This window comes from Lynx canadensis, chromosome A3 (genome assembly GCF_007474595.2).
Source record: "Lynx canadensis isolate LIC74 chromosome A3, mLynCan4.pri.v2, whole genome shotgun sequence".
Taxonomy (NCBI): Eukaryota; Metazoa; Chordata; class Mammalia; order Carnivora; family Felidae; genus Lynx; species Lynx canadensis.
Window position 1 is genome coordinate 22,006,562 of NC_044305.1, and position 18,899 is coordinate 22,025,460.

An 18,899-nucleotide genomic window follows, 5' to 3' on the forward strand; every position below is an offset into this window, starting at 1 on the left:
TTATATAAAGCATTTCTTTGTAATTAATATAGGGATTGCATTGCTGCAGTGAATTGAAAAAAAAAGAAAATCCATTCCCTGCCTTGATCTGAACCCACAACCAGGCAGGAAAATAGATGAATAAGAAGATAGTTTTGTCAGAGTATCATAAATACCATGATAGCAACATACACATGAGGTTTATGGATACTCTTAGCCTAATGCTGCTTCAGGAGGAAATGCATTTTCCAAGTCTTAAAGGATATATAGATTTTAGTCAGTAAACAAAAAGAAGTGTAGAGAATTCAGAAGGTGCAAAGACCCAGAACCAAGAAAGGGCAGCATAAAAATTCATTTGTCTAAAGTTCAGAATGCTGCAGGGCAAGGCAAGAGATGAATTTGAAGAGGTTAGCTGGGGTCACACTGGGAGAGCCTTGACCTCCATAGGTTCTACTGAAAGATACTTGATAGGGAGTTACCTGGTCAAATTTGCACTTAATAAAGATGAATCTGGTGATGGCTAGGGAAATAGATTGGAGGGGAGCAAACTGGAGCAGGGAAACTCAGTGTTGGATTGTTGTACTAATCTAGATGAGAAAGAATTAGGCCATGAAGTCAGCTTCTGGCTGTATGTATTGCTACTCGCTGTCCAGAGAGCTTATACCAGTTTATACTGTCTCTAGCCCAGTAGAGAAAGATTAGAAGAAATTCTCTCAAGATTGTGAAATTATTGGTATCTTTTACTATCTTCTTTATACTTTATTTTCCAAGGTTTCTGTGATAGATACTATTTTTACAATCAGAAAAAGAATAATACAAAAGATTTTTATTCTTCAAATAATGACTTGTTTTTTAAAAATATTTACTTCTTTTGAGAGAGATAGAGAGCACGCATGCATGTGGAAGCAGGGGGTCAGGGGGTGTGGAGGGGCAGAGAGAGAGAGAATCCCAAGCAGCCTCCTCGCTGTCAGCACAGAGCCCCATTTAGGGTCTGTCTCATGGACAGTGAGATCATGACCTGTGCCAATATCAAGAATTGAAGGCTCGGGGTGCCTGGGTGGCTCAGTCCCTTAAGCGTCTGACTTTGGCTCAGGTCATGATCTCACTGCTTGTGAGTTCGAGCCCCACGTCAGGCTCTATACTGACAGCTTACAACTTGGAGCCTGCAGCCTGCTTCAGATTCTGTCTCCATCTCTCTGCCCCTCTCCAGCTTGTGCTCTGTCTCTCTCTCTCTCAAATATTAAAAAAAAAAAAAAAAAAAAAAAAGAGTTGAAGGCTCAACCTACTGAGCCACCCAGGCTCCCAAGATCTTGCATTTTAATAGGAACCCTTAAAGTCTCAAAATAATCTTTAATGGCATGAAGAGAGCTAGAAGTGGGGCACCTGAGTGGCTTAGTTGTTTGAGTGTCTGACTCTTAATATAGACTCAGGTCATGATCCTGCGTCATGGGTTTGAGCCCCACATCGGGCTGCATGCTGAGCCTGGAGCCTGCTTAAGATTCTCTCTCTCTCTCTCTCTCTCTCTCTCTCTCTCTCTCTGTCTCTCTCTCTCTCTCTCCCCCTTTCCCCCTCTGTCCCTCTCCCCAGCTCATGGTCTCTCTCTCTCTCTCTCTCTCAAATAAAAACTAAAAAAAAGAGAGAGCGAGACCTGGAAGTAACAGCATCAAAGGTCACATTTATTTTATTTTTTTTTTTTAATTTTTTTTTTCAACGTTTATTTTATTTTTGGGACAGAGAGAGACAGAGCATGAACGGGGGAGGGGCAGAGAGAGAGGGAGACACAGAATCGGAAACAGGCTCCAGGCTCTGAGCCATCAGCCCAGAGCCCGACGCGGGGCTCGAACTCACGGACCGCGAGATCGTGACCTGGCTGAAGTCGGACGCTTAACCGACTGCGCCACCCAGGCGCCCCAAAGGTCACATTTAGAAAGTTTAATCAGTTAATCAGTATACAGACAGGGTGGGTAGGTGGGGAAGCAAAGACTAAAGGTGGGGAGAGCCATCATGGAGCAGTTAGTAATTTAGCATTTAATCTAGCTGAGAGGGAAAACTAAATCGTAAGCCCAAGCAGGACCAGCAGATGAGGAATTTCATTCCCCTGTAATTTATTCATTACTTATAATAAAAGACTGATGCTAGAATTAATGAGATGTCAGATGTTTGAAACATTACAGGAAACTTCCCCAACGCCCTCTACAGGGGTGCCTGGGTGGCTCAGTTAGTTAAGCATCTAATTCTTGATTTCTGCTCAGGTCATAATCTCGTGGTTCGTGAGTTTGAGCCCTGCATCAAGCCCCACACTGATGATGCAGAGCCTGTTTTTTTTTTTTTTTTTTTTTTTTTTTTCAACGTTTATTTATTTTTGGGACAGAGAGAGACAGAGCATGAACGGGGGAGGGGCAGAGAGAGAGGGAGACACAGAATCGGAAACAGGCTCCAGGCTCCGAGCCATCAGCCCAGAGCCCGACGCGGGGCTCGAACTCCCGGACTGCGAGATCGTGACCTGGCTGAAGTCGGACGCCTAACCGACTGCGCCACCCAGGCGCCCCTGCAGAGCCTGTTTGAGATTCTCTCTTTCCCTCTCTCTCTGCCCCTCCCACATGTGCTCTCCCTGTTTCTCAAAATAAATAAATAAACATTTTTTAAAAGCCCTCTACAATTATCAAATGAGATTATAATATGTAATTGTGTTTTTGTCATTTTTCCACAAATTCAGAGTGAACTTGAGAAGCTGACATTCCTAAGATCTTTGTCTTCTCTCAGCCGAGCTTTACCTTATGATGAAACCGTAGGAGCATTCATCCACAGCCACATTGAGGACATTGTGCATATCCTAAATGTAAGTATTGTGACCTTATCACAAATTATCAGGACCACACAGAATCAGTGACTTGACTAACAAATGTTTTAGTGGCTTTGTATACATTATCAAATCCCTTGGCCTCTTTCATATCAATATCTGTGCATGGAGGAGAAATACTCAGGAATATCCACAAATATAATTACCCTTGAAAACCAACTAAAAGATGAGTAGAAAGGAGAGGAACAACATTTAAAATTCTCAGAAAGGACAACACTGCATTCTCATTAATCACGCTATAGTTGTGAGGCAAACTCTATAATCAGATGCCTAAGTTCAAGTGCCAGCTCTGCCTCTTTCTAGCTGTGTGACCTTTGGGAAGCTATTTAACTTCTCAGCACCTCAGTTTCCTCATCTATAAAATAAGAATAGCTGTATACTTCACAGAGCTATTGAGAGTACCAAATAAGAAATAAATGTAAGTCATGTAGCATGATACCTAACACATATTTTACATTTGAGAAACATGGTTGTATTCATTTTACTGTTGTATTTGTACTTAACTCCAGCCACACTCAGCCACATTCATTTATCGACTTATTGAGTGCCTCATAATTCCAGGCAGTGTCCGGGAATTGAGGCTACAAAGATAAGACATGAGTCCTGTTCCTAAAGCCAAGCAAGGTGTAATCCGGTGTCTTGGGGACTGTGACAAAAGTTTTAAAAAGTATAGTATGAGTATGGAGGAGTTAGTGAATGGTCAATTCCATGTCAAAAGATCCAGAAGGGCTTTACAAAGGAGGTGATGCACTTAAGCAAGTGTTTAACTTTTTGCTGCTTTACTTTTCTCATCTATGAAATATCCCCTTCAGTTTCTCTGAAGCCTAAAATTCTGAATCTGAGATTTCTCACACACTCCAGGAAAATGAGTAGTTTTTTTTTTCCAACCCACAAATCTATAAGGCTAATTAGACTGATGATTAGTTTTCAGAATTGAAGGCTAACCAGATAACAGGTTTGTTAAGCAGTAGACAGTTATCAAGGGTCTTCTGTATTTAGAACACTGTGGTACTTTAATGAAGTATACAAATTTCCTGGAAGTATTCATCTTTGCCCTCCAAGAGTTTACAGTCCATTTGGAAGGGACCACACTTCATAAATAGGTTGAGAACTATTCCAACTAATACATCAAGAAGAGTAAAATGATATTAATGCAGATTTAAGAATGAATACAGTTTCCTACTCAGCTTCACTCCACAGAAAGAGGGTGATAGGCAGCCACAGGACTCAAAAAAAATGTCACAATTCCAGAATCTCACTTCTGCAAGAATGGGCAGCAGTGGGTTGCCACATTTTCGACCAGCCAGCTCAGAAGATCCACAAATGCAAGTCACAAACAGCAAAAGTACACTGAATTTCCCCATCCCGTGCATCTAGATCTGTCCTGCCAGTAGTAAAATACCCACTGTCAGGTATCAACCAAAATTTGAGCTAAGAAGGGGTATAACCTAGAATTAAAGGTAGTTGGTGTCCATGAGAGAATTGCATGGATCATTGCATCACTGGACAAGTCTACAAATTCCCTGAAAGTCCATGTGCAGGGAATAAAAGAGTACAGCTCCCAAAAACCAAGAAGAGAGGTACCTAAGAGGAGAGGCACTTCTGCTGAGTAACCTACAGGGAGGGGAAATCCATTATAAAGAAGAATCGTAAGGCATTTGCCAGTCTTCTCATGACCCATGCCAATGCATGCCTCCTCAGTATTTAAATAAAAAGAACCAAAGAAGGGGCGCCTGGGTGGCGCAGTCGGTTAAGCGTCCGACTTCAGCCAGGTCACGATCTCGCAGTCCGGGAGTTCGAGCCCCGCGTCAGGCTCTGGGCTGATGGCTCGGAGCCTGGAGCCTGTTTCCGATTCTGTGTCTCCCTCTCTCTCTGCCCCTCCCCCGTTCATGCTCTGTCTCTCTCTGTCCCAAAAATAAATAAACGTTGAAAAAAAAATTAAAAAAAAAAAAAAAAAAAAAGAACCAAAGAAGCTATGAACAGAATATGGAAAGGATGGGGGAAAAGATCTATTATGATACTCCATGAAAGAAGATTTATAAATAAGCACATGAAAAGACGTTCCCTCACTGTGATTAAGGAAAAGCAAATTAAAACCGCAGTGAGATTCAACTATACACCCACTAGAACATTAAATACTGACCATATGGCCCGGCAGTTCCACTCCTAGGTAAAACGAAGCACGTGCCCAAACAAAAACATGTACACAAATGTTCATAGAAGTTCAATTCATAATAGCTAAACCCTGGAAACAAATGTCCATCAACAGATGAATGGATACACACATTATGGTATATCCTTACAATGGAATGCTATCCAGCAATAAAAAGGAACAAACTATTGATACATGCTACAACTTGAATGAATCTCAAAATAATCATGCTGTGTGAAAGAAGCCAGAAAAAGAAGATCTATGTCATATGATTCCATTTATATAAAATTCTAGAAAATGCAAACTTATGTAAGGTGACATCAGATCAGTGGTTACCTGAAAATAGGAGTAGAGTGGGGAGAAACAGGAGTGAGAAGTTACAAAGTAACACAAAAAACTTTAGGGAGTGATCCATATGTTCATTGTCTTCTTTTTTTTGGTTTATTTTTATTATTTTGAGAGAGAGAGAGAGCAAGCCCGGGAGGGGCAGAGAGAGAGGGAGACAGAATCCCAAGCAGGCTCTGTGCCGTCAGTGCAGGGCCTGATGGGGGGCTCAGACTCACAAGCCGTGAGATCATGACCTGAGCCAAAGTTAAGAGTTGGATGCTTAACCGACTGGGCCACCCATACGCCCCCATATGTTTATTATCTTGATTGTGGTGATGGTGTTTCATGGATGTACACATAAGTCAAAATCATCAAACTATACACTTAAATATGTATTGTTTATTGTATGTCTATTATCTCAAAGTCAAAAAAGCTGTAAAAATTCTGTTGAGAACTTTAATAGAAAAGAAAAAATGCAATGGCAACTGGGATGTAGAGTAAAGAAATGATAAGATTGGGCCTCTGGGTGGCTAGTTGGTTAAGCACTCGACTTCGGCTCAGGTCATGATCTCACAGTTCACGAGTTCAAGCCCTACATCAGGCTCTGTGCTGACAGCTCAGAGCCTGGAGCCTGCTTCGGATTCTGTGTCTCCCTCTCTCTCTGCCCCTCCCACTTGCACTCTGTCTCTCAAAAAAATAAAAATTAAAAAAAAAAATTTAATAAATAAATAAAAAAATTATAAGATTGATGTGAAATTAATCCAGATAGATCTTCTGATTAAGCTTGAAGGATGTGATGGATAGGGTAGACAGAAGGGACCAGTGGGTAGGGGCTTTGACTGGCAAATTACTACATAGCTCTGTCCAGGCCAGGGTTCTAGAAATAAGCAGAATAGCAGTGGGGGTGCTTTTTAGATGCTGTTGGTGGCCAACAGCAGACACAGGCACTAAGACCTACTCTACTGGAATTTTAATAGAGGCAGACCCGTCCTTAGTGCCTCTTACTTCTCCTCTGCCTGCTAGGGACTCTACCCTAATTCTGTACCTGGGGTCCTCCACAAAACCCAGCTACTATTTTGTTGTTTGGTAAATAAAGGTACACTTAGTATTGAACAGGCACTGTATTTACTTGAGCAGCAAGGCAGGCAATGGATGAGAATGATGTGCCAGAAGACTGTTCAGTTGTATGGGTAATAAATGCTGAAGGATTTCAGAGGATGGGCAGTTCATAGTAGACTGAACTAATATGAAAAGACTGTCCATTTGTGCCAGTGAGAGTTTGAGCTCCCTGAAACAGAATGGTGGAGAGGAAAGAGAGCTATTTTAGGAATTAGAAGACATAATTCTAGTTCCAGTTCTGTCAAGCACAACCCATGTGATCTTAGACAAATCATTTAGCTTCTCTGAACCTCTAGCTCCACCTGAAAAATGGAGACAGTAATATCTGTCTGGCTTTCATTAAGGCCTTTGAGACAAACTCTGTCATTTTGTTAAGACTTGTTAAGATTCTTGTTGGAGAAAGCAATACAAATCAACTCTGGCTCACTTAAGTTAAAAGAAAAAACAAAAACAGCATGCTGGGATATCTCTCTTAGAATCTGAGGAAGAGGTTTAACAATCAAGCCTCCAGAAGAGCATGTTCCAGGACAACTCCTGGGGTCTCAAAGGCAGGGGTTGCTCTCCAGTGACTATGACTCAAACCTCTAGCAGCTCTCAATCTGTGTCTGTCATTCTCAAATTCCAGATTCTGGGGGGCGCTTGGGTGGCTCAGTCTTGGGTTCAGTGTCTGACTTCGGCTCAGGTCATAATCTTGCATTTCATGGGTTCAAGCCCCACATCGGGCTCTGTGCTGATTGCCCAGAGCCTGGAGCCTGCTTCAGATTCTGTGTTTCCCTCTCTCTCTGCCCCTCCCCAGCTTGCACTCCCCCCCCCCTCTCTTTCTCTCTGAAAAATAAATAAACATTAAAAAAATTAAAATTCCAGATTCTGGGAGAGGGAATCCAATTGGCTCGGACTGGGTCTGTTCTCCACTCCTTCATCAATTAGGTATGTTTGGGGGCAGCATCATATAGTAATGACATGATTTCTGGGCATCCCTGTCTGTGTATTGGAGGCAGTTCCCAGAGAAAGAATGATTGCTGTGCTCTGGATAGTCACCCAAGAAGTTTCTACTACACAAATACTTTACAAACAAAAAATAGCCTCTCACTTCTGAATTCCCTATAGTGGTTAGCATAATTGTGAACAAATAATAAGACTTTCATACCCAACTGATTGTAGGCCTGGTGGTTTAGTTAAGAGGCGCTGCCTTCATCCAGTGTGAGGAGTGTGGCTGCAGGAGTGGAGAATCAGATATTGTGCAGAGCAGGCAGCGGCTATCATCATGATTGATTGGATGTGGGAAATGAATAAAGCAGAAGAAGAAATCATGTCTTTTATGAGCCCTGGGAAAGAGCACCATTGATAACAATGGAATGCTGGGAAGGTGTGTCCTTTGAGGGGAAAGATAATGAACTCACTTTTTAACACCAAGTTTTCAGGTCATAGCAGTGATCTTAGTGGTGATGCCCTTGAGATAACTAGATGTGGGCAAGGAGAGCCCTGGGGGGGCTGAAGGCAGAGTCTTATGCTTTGTCCCTTCTAGACTATAAAGCCATAAAATTAAGTGAACTCCTTGAGGAAATAAGGAAGAGCGTCAGGCCACCAGCAAAATCTGACCAGCGTTGGAAAGTGAGAAGAGAAAGAGAAAAGTTGGGAAGGGGCAAGAAAGAGAACACAGTAATATTTATTGAGCACTGCCTCCTGGACACTATTCTAAGTTCCCGGTGAGGCTTTTTGGTGGCAGGTAAGAGACATCCACTCGAGGCAGCTGAAACACAAAAGGGGAGATTTGTTCTTAGTTCTGAGAACTGAGTGTTCCCAGAGTTCACATACTCAGAACTTTCTCTCCATGTCTTATCTTTGCTCCTTTGCATACATTTTCATTTCTCTCTGTCTCACCCCCTCCCCTCTCTTCCCAAAATTTTCCCTCTCTGTTACCCTGTTCATAGGGCACAGTGTTCCCAAATTTAAAATTTTCTCCTCTTAATAGGCCAGCTACACTGAGATTGAAGCTCGTGGTCTCAATTCCAGAGTGCTGAGACAAAGAATCTAATTGACCTTAGTGTGCACTCCTGTCTGGATAAGCTGGGGTTAGTGGGACAGGACGACTTAGCAGAAACATGGCTGTGAGGTACCCATTCCTATGACCCAGTTTCCAAAGAGTCTGGCTAGACAATCCAACAAGGCTTCCAGTACAACCATTTACATTTGCTATTTATATCAGCTCCTGAGACGAATCTCTATACAGATAAGGAAAGTCAGGCCCAAGGAAGTTAATACATTCAGGGTCCCACAAGGAGTGGGTGGCAGAGCCAGTGCCCAAACCCAGCTGCTGTCTAGCTCCTAACATCTCTGTTTTTTCTTCTCTGTCACTCTGCAGAGTTTATTTCCAACAAAGCAAGGCAGCTTTCCCTCTGCCAATGTGGACTTTGGAAAGCTAGTCCTTTTCTAGGACAGCCAACATAATAATATTAGGCACTATAGCAGAGTGCTGTTTAGTAGAAACAGGGGTTCAGATGCCTCAGCTGGAAATAATCACAAGTAATAAAAATGACGAATAACAGACACTAACAGTTATCAAGGGCTACTAAGTATTATGAACTAGCTCCTTTAGTATCCACAACCACCCTGTGATGGCAAATAGTACTGTTACCACCTCATTTTACAGATGAGGAAACTGAGATACAGGAGGTTAAATAACCTGTGTCAGCTCAAATGGCTAGTAAGACGCAGAGCCAGGCCTCAGGCTCTGGCTCCAGAGAATAATCTTCTAGCCTGGCCACTGTCCTGCTGCCAGTCCTGTGGAACAAAGGAGCAGGGCCCGATGAAGTTCCTGCTGTTGTTCTTGAAGGCCATCTACATCTCTGATCATCTGGTCCAAGGACTTGGCACATTCTTGACTCTTTAAAGTTCTTTCCCTCTCATTGCAGATGCTGGTAGAAGAGGAGCTTCTGCATTCTCTCTTCAGCCCTGTGCACCAGGAGGTCTTTGTCACCATTGCTGACCTCAGGTGATACCCATCTGCCCCCGCCCACTACACATGCCCCAGTTTTTCATTCAGGGTCAATACCAGAGCCAACTGACATGTTCCATATTTTGAACTTTTGCAAACAGTTTATATAGGGAAGGGGAAGCCAAATCCATGTTTTGTGTGTGTGTGTAAGAAATTTGATTTCATATATGCTACCGTCCATATCTGAAAGACCTTATTGGAACCTCTTTGGAGTTCAGTTTTGTCCAAAGTATATTCATTGGAAAGTTACTCTCATTTATGTTTCATGACAGTACAGTTCCATAGTCCAAGAAATTTGGAAGGGCCTGCTGTTTGTCTTTCTTGGAGATTTGTATGGCATACTAACTTATTAACCATCCCAAGAAATCCTGTAAAGTTTTTTTCGTATTTATTTTTTATATATCTGGAGAGAGCACAAGCAGGGGAGGGGGTAGAGGGAAAGAGAGAGAATCTTAAGCATGCTCCACACTCAGCACAGAGCCTGATGCAGGACTTGATCCCACGACCCTGGTATTATGACCTGAGCTGAAATCAGGAGTCAACCAACTGAGCCACTCACTCACCCCTGTAGTTGAAAAGTATTTTTGAACTTGGCCCAACCCACCATTCTCCAAACTAACAAATGTTCAGCAGAACACCCTTTGGCAAGTTGTGGTTTACTATGTGAGACTGTAGCAGGCTTTTCTCCATGGTTGAACTGGAAAAACCCTGGAAGGATGTCACTCCAGTAACCTCTTGGGAAGGCGGGGAGGGAGAGGGGAGAAGGATGGAGCCTCTGAGCCCTGAAACTCTTCCTCTAGCCTTTTATGAGATTTGTCTAAACAGGCTAACAAGCACGCCATTTGTCTCTTCCATCAGAATGATACACCAATTGGTCCACCCTTTCCTCTTGGGTTACTTTGATCCCTGCTTATCAATGTCAAATCAGATTCTTCCCAGCTCACTACTCCCAAACTGTCTTTTTTTAGTTACCAAGATGTCCATTTGCTACTTGGCTCTGAAGATCGAGCTGACTTTTTCAGTCTTCTCACAAAAAGTATAATCACTCTGCCCCCTGTAAAGACTCTTACCCAGCTGGAGGAAATCGTGCCAAGTGGATCCTACAACACAGAGGTAGTAACTCATGCTTTGCTTTAATAACATGCCATCCACAGCATCAGCTGATCATGGCCTTTGATAGTGCATTTGATTTTTTGGAACCAGCCAAAAATCATTTAAGCCAAATCTGGTGAATAAAATAGGGAGTTAAATTAAATAGCTTTTTTTTCCTCTTTGTCTTCTTCCTTCCTTTCTTCCTTTCTTTCTTTCTTTCTTTCTTTCTTTCTTTCTTTCTTTCTTTCTTTCTTTTTCTCTTGGCTTTTGACTTTGAAGTAGGTGGGAATGGTCCATATACTTGGCAGATATTTAGGATTATCATGTGCTAAGTATCATGAGAGGCAACAGAAATACAACACTACACTCTCTAATCTGGGGAGCTTACATCCCAGTGCAGAGACACAAACCACTGATAAATATCATATCTGGTGGTAGTAAAGTGCTATGAAAAAAATAAAACAGGGAAAGAGGAGGATAAAGAGTAGTGTGATTGGGAGGCACAGGGGCTTTTTTACGTAGGTGGTTAGGGAAAGTCTTCCTGATGAAGGGACTGTTGAAAAGATGGTATGAATATCTCTGAAGGGGAAGCTTTCAGGCAGAGAGGGGAAAAAAATGCAAAGGCCTTGATTTTCATCTGCAGCTAGTAAACTGGTTGGTAAAGCAGTTGCCAAAGGGGACTTAAGTCCCCTTTGTTTCAAGATGTCAGAAAGAAGGAGCACCTGGCTGGCTCAGTCTGTAGAGCAGGGGACTCTTGATCTCAGGGTCATGAGTTCAAGCCCCATGTTTGGAGTAGAGATCACTTTAAAAAAAATGCAAGATGTCAGAAAAAGTCACAAGTCACACTTTAAAACTATTTTGATGACCCTAATTTCCCAACTGTAGTTAGAATCGGTTAACTGTGTTCCCAATAAGGCTGAAATGTCTATTTAAAATTAATATATTGTACATGGAACATTCTCCAGAATAGATCACATACTGGGACACAAATCAGCCCTCAACAAGTACAAAAAGATCGAGATCATACCTTGCATATTTCGAGACCCCAATGCTGTGAAACTTGAAATCAACCACAAGAAAAATTTGGAAAGACCATAAATACTTGGAGATTAAAGAATATCCTACTAAAGAATGAATGGGTTAACCAAGAAATTAAAGAGGAAATTAGAAAGTACATGGAACCCAATGAAAATGAAAACACGAGAGCCCAAAACCTCTGGGATGCAGAAGGCAGTCATAAGAGAGAAGTATATAGCAATCCAGGCATTCCTAAAGAAGGAATAAAGGTCTCAAATACAGAACCTAACCTTAAAGAGCTAGAAAAAGAACAGCAAAGAAAGCCCCAAACCAGCAGAAGATGGGAAATAATAAAGATCAGAGCAGAAATCAATGATACCAAAATCAAAAAAAAACAGTAGAACAGATCAATGAAACCAGGAGCTGGTTCTTTGAAAGAATTAACAAAGTTGATAAACCCCTAGCCAGATTGATCAAAAAGAAAAAGGAAAGGACCCAAATAAATAAAATCACAAATGAAAGAAGAGAGATCACAACCAACACTGAAGAAATATAAACAATAATAAGATAATTTTATGAGAAATTATATGCCAATAAATGGGCAATCTGGAAGAAATGGACTAATTCCTAGAAACATATAAATTACCAAAACAAACAGGAAGAAATAGAAAATTTGAACAGACCCATAACCAGTAAGGAAATTGTATCAGTAATAAAAAATCTCCCAACAAACAAAAGTCCAGGGTTGGATGGCTTTCCAGAGGAATTCTACCAAACATTTAAAGAAGAGTTAACACCTATTCTTTTGAAGCTATTCCAAAGAATAGAGATGGAAAGAAAACTTCCAAACTCATTTTATGAGGCCAGCATTACCTTGATTCCAAAACCAAAGACCCCAATAAAAAGGAGAACTACAGACCAATTTCTCTGATGAAAATGGATGCATAAATTCTCAACAAGATACTATCTAATAATACATTAAAAGAATATTTCACCATGATCAAGTGACATTTATCCCTGGGATGCAGGGCTGGTTCAAAATCTGCAAATCAATCAATATGATACCTTATATTAATTTAAAAAAAGGATAAGAACCACCTGATCCTGTCATAGATGCAGAGAAAGAATTTGACAAAATACAGTGTCCTTTTTGATAAAAAAAAAAAAACCCTCAAGAAAAGGATATATGGATCCTATATATGATATAAGGATCATACCTCAAGATCATGAAAGCCATATATGAAAGACCGACTGCTAATATTATCTTCAATGGGGAAAAACTGAGAGCTTTCCCCTAAGGTCAGGAACATGACAAGGATGTCCAGTCTCAGCACTGTTATTCAACATATATTGGAAGTCCTAGCCTCAGCAATCAGACAACATAAAGAGATAAAAGGCATCCAAATTGGCAAGGAGGAAGTCAAACTTTCACTCTTTGCAGACAACATGATACTCTGTGTGGAAATCCCAAAAGATTTCACCAAAAACCTGCTAGAACTAATCCATGAATTCAGCAACGTCGCAGAATATAAAATCAATGTACAGAAGTCGGTTGCATTTCTATACACCAATAATGAAGCAGCAGAAAGAGAAATCAAGGAATTGATCCCATTTACAATTGCACCAAAACCCATAAAATACATAGGAATAAACCTAACCAAAGAGGTGAAAAATCTATACACTGAAAACTATAGAAAGCTTATGAAAGAAATTGAAGAAGACACAAAAAAATGGATAAACATTCCATGCTCATGGATTGGAAGAAAAAAATATTGTTAAAATGTTGATACTACCCAAAGCAATCTACATATTCAATGCAATCGCTATCAAAATAACACCAGCATTCTTTACAGAGCCAGAACAAAGAATCCTAAAATTTGTATGGAACCAGAAAAGACCCTGAATAGCCAAAGTGATCCTGAAAAGGAAAACCAAAGCCGGAGGCATCACAATTCCAGACTTCAAACTGTATTAAAAAGCTGTAATCATCAAGACAGTATGGTACTAGCACAAAAACAGACACATAAATCAATGGAACAGAATAGAGAACCCAGAATGGACCTACAAACTTATGGCCGATTGATCTGTGACAAAGCAGGAAAGAATATCCAATGGAAAAAAGACAGTCTCTCCAGCAAATGGTGTTGGGAAAACTGGACAGCAACATGCAAAAGAATGAACCTGGGCCACTTTCTTACACCATACACAAAAATAAACTCAAAATGGATGAAAGACCTAAATGTAAGACAGGAAGCCATCAAAATCCTAGAGGAGAAAAAATAGGCAGCAACCTCTTTGACCTCGGCCAAAGCAATGTCTTACTTGACATGTCTCTAGATGCAAGGGAAACAAAACAAAACTATTGGGACCTTATCAAGATAAAAAGCTTCTGCACAGCGAAGGAAACAATCAGCAAAACTAAAAGGCAACAGATGGAATGGGAGAAGATATTTGCAAATAACATATCAGATAAAGGATTAGTATCCAAAATCTATAAAGAACTTATCAAAATCAACATCCCAAAAACAAATACTCCAGTGAAGAAATGGGCAAAAGACATGTTTTCCAAGGAAGACATCCAGATGACTAACAGACACATGAAAAAATGCTCAACATCACTCATTATCAGGGAAATACAAATCAAAACCACAGTGAGATACCACCTCACACCTGTCAGAATGTCTAAAATTAACTCAGGCAACAATAGATGTTGGCGAGGATGTGGAGAAAGAGGAACCCTTTTGCACTGCTGTGGGAATGCAAACTGGTGCAGCCACTCTGGAAAACAGTATGGAGGCTCCTCAAAAAATTAAAAATAGAGAACTACCCTACAACCCAGCAATTGCACTACTAGATATTTATCCAAAGTTTACAGGAGTGCTGATTTGAAGGGGCACATGCACCCCAATGTTTATAGCAGCACTATCGACAATAGCCAAAGTATGGAAAGACCCCAAATGTCCATTGACTGATGAATGGATAAAGAAGATGTGGTGTGTGTGTGTGTGTGTGTGTGTATATATATATATATATATATATATATATATACATATATATATCATACATTTTATATATAAATATACAGGTGTGTCTGTGTGTGTATATATATATATATATACACGTACATATATATATATATGTATATATAATATGCATTGTATACACACGCACACACAGTGGAATGTTACTCGGCAATCAAAAAGAATGAAATCTTGGGGTGCCTGGGTGGCTCAGTTGGTTAAGTGCCAACTTCGGCTCAGGTCATGATTTCATGGTTCGTGGGTTCGAGTACCATGTCAGGCTCTGTGCTGGAAGCTCCGAGCCTGGGGCCTGCTTCGGATTCTGTGTCTTCCTCTCTCTCTGCCCCTCCCCTGCTGTTCTCTGTCTCTCTCTGTCTCTCAAAAATAAATAAATGTTAAAAAAATTTTAAATAATGAAATCTTGCCATTTGCAATAACGTGGATGGAACTAGAATGTATTATGCTAAGCGAAATAAGTCAGAGAAAGACAGATATCATATGACTTCACTCATGTGGAATTTAAGATACAAAACAGATGAACATGAGGGAAGGGGAGCAAAAATAATATAAAAACACAGAGGGAGACAAACCATAAGAGACTTTTAAATATAGAGAACAAACTGAGGGCTGCTGGCCGGGTGTTGGGTAGGGGAAAGGGCTAAAGGGGTGAGGGGCATTAAGGAGGGCACTTGTTGGGATGAGCACTGAGTGTTTAGTGATGAATAACTAAATTCTATTCCTGAAATCATTATTACACTATATGTTAACTATGACGTGATGTAAAAAAAATAATAAAAAAAGAAAATAAATAAAGTGAATATATTATTTCACCTCAGCTCACAAACTGCCTACCAGTACTTTTACATTGGTTCTGTGCCTTTCCTCAAAGATAATGGAGCCTTAAAAGTGTACATTGTAGTTGATGGGAATGCAAATGGGTGCAGCCATTCTGGAAAACAGTATGAAGGCTCCTTAAGAAGTTAAAAATAAAACTACCCTACAGGGCACCTGGCTGGCTCAGTTGGAAGAGCATGTGACTCTTGATCTCAAGCCCCATGTTGGGTAAAGAGATTGCTTAAAAATAAAAACATTAAAAAAAAATAGACCTATGATCCAGCAATTGCACTTCTAGGTATTTACCCAAAGGATACAAAAATAGAGTTTCAAAGGGATACATACACCCTGATGTTTATAGCAGCACTATCACCAATAGCCAAATTATGGAAGGAGCCCAAATGTTCACAGACTGACAGATGGATAAAGAAGATTTGGTGTGTCTACACACACACACACACACACACACACACACACCCCACAATGGAATATTACTCAGCCATAAAAAAGAATGAAATCTTGCCATTTACAAAGATGTGGATGGAGTTAGAATTATGCTAAGTGAAATAAGTCAGAGAAAAACAAATACCATATGATTTCACTCATATGTGGAATTTAAGGAACAAAACAAACGAACATGGGAGGGAAGGAAAAGAGATGAAAACCAAGAAACCAGCTTTTTAAAAAAATAATAAGTGTTTATATTTATTTTTAAGAAAGAGAATGCAAGCTGGGGAGGGACAGAGAGAGGGAGAGAGAGAATCCCAAGCAGGCTCCATGCTGTCAGCACAGAGCCCAATGTAAGGCTTGAACTCATGAACCGTGAGATCATGGCCTGAAGTCAAGAGTTGGATGCCCAACCAAATGAGCCACCCAGGCCCCCCAAGAAACAGATTCTTAACTATAGAGAAGAAACAGTGTTACTGGCAGAGAGGGGGCTGGGCTAGATGGGTGATGGGCATTAAGCAGGGCACTTGTTGGGGTGAGCACTGGGTGTTGTATGGAAGTGAGGAATCACTAAATTTACACCTGAAACTAATATTAAACTCTGTTAACTAACAGGAATTGAAATAAAAACTTGGAAAGAAAAAGAAAAGTAAAATTCTATATAGAAGCAAAAAAAGTATAGTGTTGGGGAACTTCATGGCGGGGGTGTGAGGGGGGACATCACTGATCCTATGCCTTTTCAGTCTCTCTACAGGCAGACACTTCAGGCATTCTCTGAGATGCTCCAGAGTTTGGTAGTAAAAGACCCACATTTGGAAAATCTCGACACCATTTTTAAGGTAAATAGGATATCAGAGAGAAGGGGAAACTATTTTTATTAACTGGTGAAAGTGGAAGACAAAAATGTGAAAGGATTAAGTTTTAAGAGATAGCATAATAGTTAAGAGTATCAGCTATTGGGGCGCCTGGGTGACTCAGTCGGTTAAGCATCCGACTCTTGATATCGGCTCAGGTCACGATCTCACAGTTTGTTTGATTAAGCCTTGCATTGGGCTCTGTGCTGACAGCATGGAGCTTGCTTGGGATTCTCTCTTGCTCCCTTTCTGCCCCTCCCCTGCTTGTGTTCACCCCCCCGCCCCGCCACTCTCAAAATAAACAAACATAAAAAAAAATTAAAAAGAGTATCAGCTATCAGTGTTTAGTCAGACTTGGATTCAAATTCTGACTCTGTGCCATTCAGTGGTTATAAATTCAGCAGAAATGAGCCTTCCCAGAGTCTCATTACTTTTAAATTGAAATAGTAATTACAGTGAGTATTGAATAAATGGCCTTCAATATGTGATTTAAAAGGTTGCTATAGGGGCGCCTGGGTGGCGCAGTCAGTTAAGCGGCCGACTTCAGCCAGGTCACGATCTCGCGGTCCGTGAGTTCGAGCCCCGCGTCGGGCTCTGGGCTGATGGCTCAGAGCCTGGAGCCTGTTTCCGATTCTGTGTCTCCCTCTCTCTCTGCCCCTCCCCCATTCATGCTCTGTCTCTCTCTGTCCCAAAAATGAAAATAAACATTGAAAAAAAAAATTTTAAAAAAAAAAAAAAGGTTGCTATAATTATTCCTTAAATTACTATTGCTTACTACCATAGCAATGTTTCAGTCAGTGACCAGAGAACAGAGTGAGCCTCATGAATGAGTAAATAGGTGCCTACCAGGCAGGATTCAAGGTCATTGATAACGCCCTGTCCTCACCTGTACCCATTCCAGCGTATGCCATTCCATCATTAGGAATTTGCTCATTGGAATGCATTCACTGCAGTTCAAGCATCTACTCCTCTTGCCCCTTATTAAAATGCAGATATCCCAGAAAGGAATAGCCCTTGAAGCCATTAGGAATCATCTGTGCCTAAGTGCAGATGGACATTTATCTTTGCCACAACTGACCTTCACCTTATTTCTCCTTCCTCTTATATTTGTAAATCAGCACTCCAGCCATATTGGCTTTCTCTCCTTTATCCAGTTGTGCCTTGTACTTTCCTATGTTGGCAGCTTTATCCAAGCTGTTTCTTCTACCTAAAATGCCACTTTTTTTTTTTTTTTTTTGCCACATGGGGCCATGAAATGTAACCTTTATGAAGTTCCTAATTATGAATGTTTTCTTCTCTGGGAATCCTTCCCTGACTGTTACAAGCAGATGCAATTTCTCATCCTCAGAGTTCCTTAATACCACAGCCTTGATTTTCTTTTCCTTCCGAAGAGATTTCAGAAGGCTAGAAACACAGGAGAATAGGATAAATAATGGAAGAAAGTGGGATGAAGGGAAAAATAAGTCTAGAAAATAAGCCTCTGTAGAAGCCAGCCCATCTGATCCCAGGTCTTTATGCCTTGTTTGCCTTTGCACCACTTTCATTTGCAACCCTAACTGATCATTTAGGAAGACCTTTTCAGATACAGTGGTGACATGTAGAAATTCTCTCTCCATATTTTCTTCTAAACAGAATAAAGATGTTATCCCAAATCATTCTGGTAAACCATTTAGTCTCCCTCTATTTTTTCACAGCAAATGGACCCCTGGTTACAATCAACCAAAGACCATGAGCGGGAACGGGCCACAGTCAGCATGGCTCAAGTTCTAAAGTGCTCATCCAGACATCTCAGCTTGAAGGTAAGCAGCCCTTCAGTCACACAGGAAGAAGGATCCATAGCCACCCTACTACTGCCTATTTCCCCTCCTATGTATGACTTCCCAAACTGATGACTTCTTGGTGCTCCATGTATAATACCATAGCACTTAGCATTATTCACGTATCTGCCCCCTCTAAAATTTGAGCGGTTTGAGGCCAGGTACCACGTTTATTAATTTTGCATCCCTGTTGCTTAACACAAGAGCTAGAACATAATAACATAGCAAATATTTTTGACTAAGTGAGTAAATAAATGTAACAGTGGCCTAGACTCTGTGCAGTGTCATATTTGAATTAATAAAGTCAAACAGCAAATGTAAGTAAATCAACTTTTTTGAGGGTGGGGGAAGTGGCAGAATCTTAAGAAGCCTTCATGCCCAGCACT

General features: G+C 40.8%; 1 protein-coding gene across 1 annotated transcript in view; it reads left to right on the forward strand.

Annotated features, from left to right (window-relative positions):
* The window catches only part of MROH8 (maestro heat like repeat family member 8), a 30,805-nt gene that overhangs the window by 7,440 nt on the left and 4,466 nt on the right, over positions 1 to 18,899 (forward strand). Inside the window, exons 4-6 of the mRNA XM_032592573.1 lie at positions 2,696 to 2,818; positions 16,586 to 16,681; positions 18,391 to 18,495. Of these exons, the coding sequence (XP_032448464.1) occupies positions 2,696 to 2,818; positions 16,586 to 16,681; positions 18,391 to 18,495 (324 nt within the window). The remainder of the gene's footprint in view (positions 1 to 2,695; positions 2,819 to 16,585; positions 16,682 to 18,390; positions 18,496 to 18,899) is intronic.